Source organism: Hippocampus zosterae, chromosome 9 (genome assembly GCF_025434085.1).
Source record: "Hippocampus zosterae strain Florida chromosome 9, ASM2543408v3, whole genome shotgun sequence".
Lineage (NCBI taxonomy): Eukaryota > Metazoa > Chordata > Actinopteri > Syngnathiformes > Syngnathidae > Hippocampus > Hippocampus zosterae.
The window spans coordinates 16566034-16575973 of record NC_067459.1 but is presented as its reverse complement, the minus strand read 5'-3'; the positions used below and the strand labels follow the sequence as shown (position 1 = coordinate 16575973).

Here is a 9940-nt window from a genome sequence, read left to right as displayed (position 1 = left end):
AAGTATCAGGCAAACAATTTTAGGAGACTTAATAATAATAATAATAATAATACATTTTATTTACAAGTGCCTTACAAGACACCCAAGGACACTTTACAATAACAAAAAAACACAAAACAATACGATACTTAAGGTCAGTGAACATTACAAAGGGACTGACTCGTTTTTTCTTTGGCTTTTTTTTTTGGTGTTTTGTTATAATGGCACCACAGCGGGGTTCCACTGAAAAAAAACGAGGACAAGCATTGCATATTGGAAATGGAACTTATTCCGAAGGAGCATGAGCATAGCATTAATGATAAGGCAAAACCTGGCAACAATTAAGATATTAAAAATATGTCTTAAACTTAGCCTTCCTCAGTGGGATGACTTCTGCAGTTCACCGCCTGCAGATTCACCTCTTGATGAGATTCCCCCCCCCCGCCCACAATATTTTTACTTTATATGGGGGGTGGAAAGCCCAATTTTCATGGAAAATGCTTATTGACGTTTTTTTCTTCCTTTTTCAAGAACTTTGGAGGTTTTAAGGTTAGGGATCCCCCACGAACAGTGGAGGTCCATTCTTGAAACCGTTGTCTCTCTTCTGGCCTAGAGACGACAGCATCTGTGTCTTTGTGTGCTAAAAAAACTCCTCAAATGACCACCACCTTGCGACTGAGTGTGAGGGTTGATTGTCTGGAGCTGGGTTAACACCGATGGCACTTTTCCACTGCGCATGTGCTAAAGTGCTCGTTCCCAGCCAGTGCCCCAGTGAGCACCAGTTCTTTCTTTTTCCACGACTGAAATTGGCTTTAACTCTAGCGCTTGAAGCTGGCGCTTTAGCTGGCCCCAATTATTTGTTGGATCAGTCTCTGGCACCAATTATGTCAGGGGATTATCCTGACGATCGCAGATGGAGAGCAATGACTCCCTGGATGCATGGATGTTTTGCACTAACTGTTGAGCGGTGAACTCTGGCACAATTGTGTCCTACCAGAAGAACGATCGCGGAACGCAGCCAGCCTTGTGATCATCTACAATGATACAATACAATACAATACATGCTGATTTATATAGCGCTTTCATGAAGAGAGATATAAGCCTTTGCTGATTGCAAGTCCCTGACTGTAATATTCTATAGACAAGTATAATTTATGCTATGCTAAGTTGCCTGGCAGATGTCTACGGTGCATTATTATTCGTAGTATTAATAGCTGAGGCGCTCTTCGGTGAATGTCAACGAAAGCAGTGACATTTGGACGCTTTAAAATTATGTAATGACCTAGCTCATACTTGGCTCTTTGCTGGTGGAAAACCTAACACATTCTCTGTAAGAAGTTGTTCAGCACCAACTAAGCCCAGCACTGGTGCCGAATGAGCACCAATTTATTTTGGGTGGAAAAGGAGTAGTAGAGAACCTCTGAGGACCAAGACTTGCATAATCATCTTTCTGACGATCCTCTTGGGAAAACTCTTCATTAGTCATGAAGGTTGCCCGTGTTTAAGGGCCAATTAAAAACACTGCTTCACAGAAGACATTTTTATCTCATACAGCCCACATCCCTCTAACCAAGAGGAAAATGAAGCTGACCAACAGCAACAGATTAGTAGTGTCTTTTGCCGTAATGAAAGGTGGAAGTTTCTGTCAAACGATCCAATCATGAAAAGGAGAAAGTTCAGTTTTTATCCGCTTGCCTTGTTGTTGATGCTATGTCCCGGAGTCGTCATTCCTCCTGGCCTTGGATTCTGTCCAGTAGATGGCGCTCTACACGTTGATTCAACCGACGTAGGCTTTTTAACAAACTGGGCGGGTCTTCCAGCTCCTCGATGAGGCAGTGTGCTATTTCCAAATTTCTATAGTCCTCTGGCCGTACCAGGCGTCGGATCACCTGAAGGGCCCGCTCCTTCAAACTGTAAACTGTATAAACATGCAAGTTAAATACTGTACGCAATTGAAACTGATCATTTTCAAATTCAGGTGCCTTAAAATAAAACCGTAAAATCTGAGTTCTAATTGTAATCCGTTCAAGTATAGTGCAACATGATGACATTATTCTAGGGATGCACAGTAACTATCTGACCCATAATTACCGGCCCGACAATAGTGTAAAAATGACGTCACATTTCTCGGTCAATATCAGCAACATTTAGACTTTGTGTGTAAATGTACCTGGCAGAGTAATATTGACAAATGCAGCGCCTCCACCATCTGCCAGAGCAGGCAGGAAGAGCTCTTTGCCGTTCACCCTCAACAGGTCATCACTCTCTACATCTTTGAACATCCAAGGGTGGCCTGAGTGGGTGGGAGGGGGTCACAATCATAAACACAGGTCAACAATATTCTAAAATTACACTCGTAATGCCTAACCACTATGCCGCAACACTCATCAGTTGTGTTGCGCGATGATCTGAAAAAAAGATATATTTCACAGTCAGTCACCTCACTTTTACTTTGGGCAAAGGGTTACCTTACCGACATAGGTGTTCATTATTCGTCCCGTTCTGGGCTGCAAGTCGTTGTATGGCCGTGGCGCCCCACGGAAATCAATCCACAGTGGCTTGACCACTCGAGGACTGCGGTTGCAGAACACAAGACTCATGGGAATGCGAGTGTGGAGGGAGCGAACCAGAGGCAGAGACGCATCTCCTTCTTGCGCCATCTGAGCTGTTCACCTATTAGCGCTAATGCTAACTTCTTTTCGGACTACGGCCAGCCACGTCGAGCAATCACTAACTAGACTCGAAAAGCTAACAGGAACAAAAACTATCCGTCAGTTACTTAAGTCCACCTCCTAATTTGTATCATTTAAAACGAAAACATTTACACAGACAAGCAAGAGAAAAAGCGCTACCGACTTCCGCTTCAACTTGTATGTTTACAAGTTTCACATATCCGGTTAGAAGTCACGTGACACAAGTCTTGTTCTTCAATGTGATTGGGCGATTTGATGAAGACGTCACTGACGTCACTGGTCTGGAGCCCTGCAATCTTACATTTCTATAATATGAGCTGTATCGAGATTTATTATTGAACGTATTGACTCTGACTCTATGCTATACTGGAAAAATGTACTATTTGGGTTCTACAAAAGTAACGAAAAAAACTAAATACACCTTCATTATAAATGTAATAATCATTCTCGCTAAATTCCATGTCCACAAATCCAGATGGAGTAATTCAAAACCTATTTTCTTAATTTTTGAAGCAGAAACAAAGCAGTACCTGAGTTCTATTATGGATTCCCAAACAAAAAAGCCGTTAAGACTCTGGCTATATACTCCTTATTTAAAAATTTTGGTTAGTAATCCCCTGGCTTCTTTTTTGTTTAAATGTTTGTAATATGTTTATGCATTAATAACATGTTCGTTTTGTTTTCTGTTTGCTGAGAATTGTTTTCATGTTACAGCCTTGCTTTATTTTATTCTTCCGAGCCGCTTGATCCTCACTAGGGTCGCAGGGGGTGCTGGAGCCTATCCCAGCTGTCTCCGGGCAGTAGGCGGGGGACACCCTGAATCGGTTGCCAGCCAATCGCAGGGCAGACAGAAACGAACAACCACTCACACTCACAGGGACAATTTAGAGTGTTCAATCAGCCTGCCACGCATGTTTTTGGAATGTGGGAGGAAACCGGAGCACCCGGAGAAGACCCACGCAGGCCCGGGGAGAACATGCAAACTCCACACAGGGAGGCCAGAGCTGTAATCGAACCCGGTACCTCTGCACTGTGAAGCCGACGTGCTAACCACTGGACTACCGGGCCGCCCATATTTTATTCTTGTGCATTACTTAAATATATTACTCTATAAAATGATTATACATGTATTCAGGATGCCCAAAATGAGTTTGTATTGACCTTTGTATTTATATCCGATCTTTTATGCCTCTCGTTTAGTTTTTATTTTATTGTTTGACATAACGTTAGCCTCATAAGAGAATTCCCAAAGCCATTTCAAACTTATGTATACAATCCAGCTCATTTGCTTTCACTGACAATAATACTCAAATGCTCAAATTCTGCTACCCTCCTACAATAATTTTTTTTCAGAAAACACACACACACACACACACACACAAAACCAACCAAATACTGATTATATTAGATTTATTTATAATTTCATTTTACCGGTAGAATTGAATGATCTGTAACTAAGGATGTCGTCGTTTTAACAGAGGAGGCCAGCATCCTGGGAAAAAAGTGTTGTTTTCTTTGGTCAAAATACACCGCTATTATTCTTACGACAACATATTAGTTGTTTGGTAAACCAATTTCTACTGTACCAACCAACCAAGGTCTACTGTAGTTCAGTATAGATTTCATTCATATTAGTTATTCAGCCAAGACACATACTTTACAAAACAAATAAAAAATCAAGGCGCACCACCAAACTAAAATATCAAGAGTTGATCGAGTGGAAAAGCATTTAATTCGTCTGCCTGGCACAATTCATTTGCTGGCATTGGTCGATGAACAAAAAATACATTATTTGTTTTAAACACATGTACCACAGCACACCTAATGATCTCTTGCAGCACGCTAATGTGCTGTGGCATACTGGTTGGAAATTGTTTTCTCAAATTGTCTAAATGTGTGCGTGTGAATGCCAGAACTGGATACGGTGCTGTATGTATGATTAAATTAAATGACATACTCTACATGAAACGGCATGCACAACCTAATTTAACTTCTAACACTTCAAACAAAGAGGTGTGATGTGTAAGAGGATGTTGTGAATGCATCCATCCATTCATTTTCTGATCCGCTTATCCTATGTTGTGAATGATATAGCCTTATCTCAACCCAGTTGACTGTGCGGTGTGACATTTTAAACCCATGCCTGAGGTAATGATCACACCACCGGCATAACCACACCAAATTAGTGGCTGCATTTCAGAGGGATGATTCATGGCCTGAAGCTGGGTCCAAAGATAGTTCAATCATAAGACGTGTGAATCGACGTATACCGCAGCTAGGTCAACATCCTCCACAGACCTAAAATATATGCACAACTACAGCTTCTAAAGTACATTTCTAAATGAGGATGTATGTCAATGTATGTATGCATCTGTCTGTATCTACAATAGATATAGCAAAGGTCTACACACCCCTGTTCAATGCCTAGGCTTTTGTATGGTTTGTTTCCAAGGCATTAAATATACCATTCAAGATGATGACGACAGTCATTATAAAGTGGGATTAATATGGCACAACAGTGACATTGTCACGAATTAGAACTCCAAAACTGATTAAAAATAAATAAATAAAAAAGAAGAAGAAATATGGTCAGATGGGCTGCTGAGAGACAACAATAACACTGAAGGAGCTGCAGGAAATGTCTGGTAAGTATTAAATTTTGTACAGCCAACATCTTCCTCATAAGTCTTGGCAATAGGGTAAGGGTGGCAAACAGGAAGAGAAGCCTCACCTTACATAGAATAAAAACACACTTGAAATCTCCCAGATACATGTTTCGCATTGTTGCTGGAAATGTGGTCTTTGTGAAGGTGAAGGTGAAGGCAAGTATAGTTCCATGTAGCAGTCAGTGTTAGTACAAAACCTTCAGCTTTACGCTACAAAGCAGAAAAAAGTCTCCTTGCACATAGCTGAACTTTATTTGGGGTTAATCAAACTATTTCACACTACAAAACAAATGCGACTTCTAATGTGAATGGAATGTGTCAATGAAGTGATGTGCATACATGCAAAACGTGATGTTGCATGGTGCAGTGTTTACCAAAGTATGTAAATATGGGCATGCATGTCTCAATTTCAATCTTGAAAGATTTGTGGCATATTCAAGGATTTTGTGCTCTAACACTGACCAGTCCTCCAGATATTTATCAGTTCTAAGGCATCTTCTGTTTGCCACTGACTGTTTTCTGGGCTTTCGTCCACCATTGTACGTTTTATATCCACTGTATCTGTCTTTCTCTGTAGCTGTCTCTCTATCATTAAACATATCTGTTGTGTCTGTCATATGATAACTCCACAACACCTAAACCGATTAGATTTGACATATTAACCCATTTAGGGCGGCCCGGTAGTCCAGTGGTTAGCGCGTCGGCTTCACAGTGCAGAGGTACCGGGTTCGATTCCAGCTGCGTCCTCTCTGTGTGGAGTTTGCATGTTCTCCCCGGGCCTGCGTGGGTTTCCTCCCACATTCCAAAAACATGCGTGGCAGGCTGATTGAACACTCGAAATTGTCCCTAGGTGTGAGTGTGAGTGCGAATGGTTGTTTGTTTCTGTGTGCCCTGCGATTGGCTGGCAACCGATTCAGGGTGTCCCCCACCTGCTGCCCGAAGACAGCTGGGATAGGCTCCAGCACCCCCCGTGACCCTAGTGAGGATCAAGCGGTTCGGAAGATGAATGAATGAATGAATATTAACCCATTTAATCCCACCGGTCACATTTGTGAAGGACAACAATGATTTAACTCATTCAGTACCAGCCAATTCTGGACCAAGTCTGAAAAGACGTTTAAAAATGTCTTTGGGAGTGAATGAGTTAATTTACAGGGCACTAATTTTTGTTATTTTTTTATTACTGATTACTTAAAAGGGCTACCAATGACACCTGATTTTGACTTTTATATGTCTGGGAAAAATTTGGGATTAAATAGGTTCATTTGGTTTTCTTAGATGTTTAAATGTACGGCATGTCGATGTTTCAATAACCACTATATAGCATCACCTATAAGTTAAATATGTAAACAGAGAAAAAAAATGCTCGGTTGCTTTAAAAAAATACAAACATTATTTTGAATGTGTCAGCTTTACATAAATCAGTGGAGCACTCAGCACACAAACGCAGACGCACACACTCACGCAGACGCACGTCCGTACACGCGCACACACTTGATGATTCCAGCCTGAGATCACTCCCACTCTGCACCTCTGACTTAAGAAGTGGTGCAAAGGCAGCCACACAATTCTACTCGTGAAGCATACTTTGAAAAACAGCCGATTTGGCTTTTGAATATTTGCGTACAAGCTGCGCTGTTGGTCACATACCTGCACGTCGGCCAGAGAGGATGTCACTGACAATCAACGACAGCGAGCAAGCGGATCCGAGAGACGAGACCCTGGCCAGGGTAGAAATCACCCTGTTGGCCATCATCTTCGCCAGCGCCGCCGTCCTGAACGGAGTCCTGTTGCTGGTCCTGTGGCGCCAACGCAAGCACATGAGCCGGATGCGCGTGTTCGTCTTCCACCTGGCCCTGGCCGACCTGGTGGTCACCTTCTTTCAGGTGTGCCCGCAACTCATGTGGGACATCACGGACAGGTTCTTCGGTCCGGACCTGGTGTGCCGCCTGGTGAAGTACTTGCAGGTTTTGGGCATGTTCTCGTCCACCTACATGATCGTGGCCATGACGGTGGACCGGTACCAGGCGGTGTGCAACCCCATGGTTAAGTTCCAGCGGACGCACCGGCGCATGAGTGCGGCTGTGTGCGCGGCGTGGGGGGTATCCCTAGTGGGCAGCCTGCCCCAGGTGTTCATCTTTTCCCGTGTGGAGGTGGCACCCGGCGTGTTTGACTGCTGGGCCAAATTCGTCCAGCCGTGGGGGCTCAAGACCTACATTACGTGGACCACGGCGGTCATCTTCGTGGTGCCCGTCATCACTCTCGTCTTCTGCCAAGTGCGCATCTGCTGGGCCATCCAACAAAACCTGCGCCGCAAGCCGCGGCGCGGCCTGGCGGGACCTCTGCCCCCGAGATCCAGCGGCGCTGCCGGCATGTCCAAAGCCAGGGTGAAAACCCTCAAGATGACCGTGGTCATTGTGGTGGCCTACGTGGTGTGTTGGTCTCCTTTCTTCACCGTCCAACTGTGGTCCGCATGGGACCCCAATGCACCCAAAGAAAGTAAGTGGCACTCCATCCAAAAGAACTGAAATGAAATGAAATTAAATTAACCGAAAATAAAATGTAAACAAATGCATAAAATATGTACGTTAGGGCGCCATGCCCCGCAAGTGAGGCACGGATCTCTGAACATAAAAAAGTATTTTTTTTAATGCAGTTATTTGATCGCAGTAGATGTGTGTCGTGAAATATCAATGTTGAGGTGTTTATGAGATGGATGAACGAATGATGTGATTTTATCTGACTAATGTGAGCATAAGTAGTGATGTCATTCTTTCGACGATCAGTTTTCGGGCATTGGGCGATGTTCTGACTTGTTCAATAAATATTATTATTATTTTTTTTTAAAGCAGTGGGCGATGTTTGGTTTCCTACGCGTTGCCCCCTGGCACAATGATAATACGGCAAGTGGGGAGGGACACATTACAGTGGTGTCAGTAACTAAAGGGTCGTTTGAAGCTATTCCATCAGAAATACACAGGAATTACAAACTCTTTGGAAATGTTGATACGGATTGTTTTCCTCTTCTTTAATAAAAAAAAAGTATATTTTATTACTGGCACAAACATTGCCTTGAGCCGGGTGGCCTGTTTCTGAGCAATATCTCAGGACGTCCTCCATATTGTATGTGGTCATCGGATTGGCCATAAAATGTGCAAATTATAGTCATAAAATTGTGTTAGAATGATGTAATACAATCAAAAGCAATGTTTCAGTATTAATACCATGAATTCTGGCTCGGCGAAGCATCTCCGACAAGCAAGTGAACGAGGCACACATGGAATTTCCGGACGACTTTGTCCCAGCTCCTACCTTAGCAATAAACAACTTGAAGCCTCCTTTTTTTCAAAGAATACAGTGCTTGTATTTCAAGTTTACAGACCTAAGACAATTAATACATTGATAATGAATTAAGGCCGCACAAAAATCTAATCATTTCTGAACTCCCTGCTGTATTTGAGCTCAAGGCAAATGAGGTGACGCCACTGTCACCTATAACATTAGTGTCAAGCAAAAAAAAATGGAGCATTAACATCTTTGGAGAGTTTGAATTTTTGATCCAGCTCCAGTCTTGTGAAATTGTGCAGGTGTACCTAATGTTGTGACCCATTGTCACTGCAGCCGCCACGTTCACCATCCTGATGCTGCTGGCCAGTCTCAACAGTTGCGCCAACCCCCTCATCTACCTCCTCTTCAGTGGTCCCTTTCCTTGGAGGCTCCTCGTACCGGAATGCCAGCGGCACTCCTTCGCCAAAGACTCCACACACGACGAAGCCACGCTGGTCAGCACCTTCTACACCAGTTTTAAAACCCTCGCCAATGACAAGTGAAGCGTGTTGGGGAGGAAGCAGGTGAGGCAGTGTTGCCGCCTGGTGCATGCTGAGCAGATGCTAATCCACCGGGGTGTCTCTGGACTGGCAAGATATCATTTGTCAGTGACACACAATATTGTAAATACAGCATCTCTCAGCTAAGCACAGGGGGGTGGCCTGCATGAGGAAGTGTGTTCCAGATGCAGGATGTTGAACAAACACAAGACGAGGGCAACTGTGCCTGAGTGAGGTGCCAGAAAAGAAAAATAACTCTGTATTAACAATCATGTCCCATTCCTTTGTTATGGTGAACTCAAGTAACAGAACATTCAGCAGACACCCGCACAACGAAGAACCAATACAGTAGTGCCCTGAGATACGAGTTCAGGTTTTTTCCAGTGGCCATGCGCTGAACTCAAAACAATCCGATCAAGAATAATCACTCTCCTTTGAAGTGAATTGAAATGCCGTTACAGTAATCCGTCTCCATTGAAACGGTTACGTTCCAGACACCCTCAAAAAGTGAATTCTGTGATATAGAAATATCCTATTTAATGACACCCTAAGCACGTTTTTTCACAGTATTTTCAACACTTCTATCAACACTAAATAATTGTACTGTTGGCTACTTGTATCTTGCAAAACTTGGAAGTTGGGTCCCTCGTATCTCAAGGCACCGCTGTCCCTTATAAAGACACAATGAATCAAGCATGAGCACTATTTGCGAAAAAGTTGCATTTTTGACAACTTGATTATTGGACCATTTTACATATCATGTCATGTCTCGTGA

The 9940-nt window shown here is 43.2% G+C and overlaps 2 protein-coding genes across 2 annotated transcripts; one reads left to right on the top strand and one right to left on the bottom strand.

Moving 5' to 3' along the window:
- Positions 1-1332: 1332 nt before the first annotated feature.
- Positions 1333-2893, bottom strand: vhl (von Hippel-Lindau tumor suppressor). The gene is made up of 3 exons (XM_052075381.1): positions 2453-2893; positions 2150-2272; positions 1333-1897 (listed from the first exon to the last, which is right to left on the bottom strand). Exons 1-3 carry the CDS (start codon positions 2637-2639, stop codon positions 1704-1706), a joined length of 504 nt encoding a protein of 167 aa, XP_051931341.1. The 5' UTR covers positions 2640-2893; the 3' UTR covers positions 1333-1703.
- Positions 2894-6816: 3923 nt separating this feature from the next.
- Positions 6817-9464, top strand: avpr2b.1 (arginine vasopressin receptor 2b, tandem duplicate, 1). The gene is made up of 2 exons (XM_052075347.1): positions 6817-7837; positions 8960-9464. Exons 1-2 carry the CDS (start codon positions 7009-7011, stop codon positions 9166-9168), a joined length of 1038 nt encoding a protein of 345 aa, XP_051931307.1. The 5' UTR covers positions 6817-7008; the 3' UTR covers positions 9169-9464.
- Positions 9465-9940: the final 476 nt, after the last annotated feature.

Coding starts and splice junctions, on each gene's coding strand:
- vhl (XM_052075381.1), bottom strand. CDS start 2,639: ATGGCGCAAGAAGGAGATGCGTCTCTGCCTCTGGTTCGCTCCCTCCAC. Junction 2,273..2,452: donor AATAATGAACACCTATGTCG/GTAAGGTAACCC, acceptor CCACCCACTCAG/GCCACCCTTGGATGTTCAAA. Junction 1,898..2,149: donor TGTCAATATTACTCTGCCAG/GTACATTTACAC, acceptor ATGTTTATACAG/TTTACAGTTTGAAGGAGCGG.
- avpr2b.1 (XM_052075347.1), top strand. CDS start 7,009: ATGTCACTGACAATCAACGACAGCGAGCAAGCGGATCCGAGAGACGAG. Junction 7,838..8,959: donor CCCCAATGCACCCAAAGAAA/GTAAGTGGCACT, acceptor TTGTCACTGCAG/CCGCCACGTTCACCATCCTG.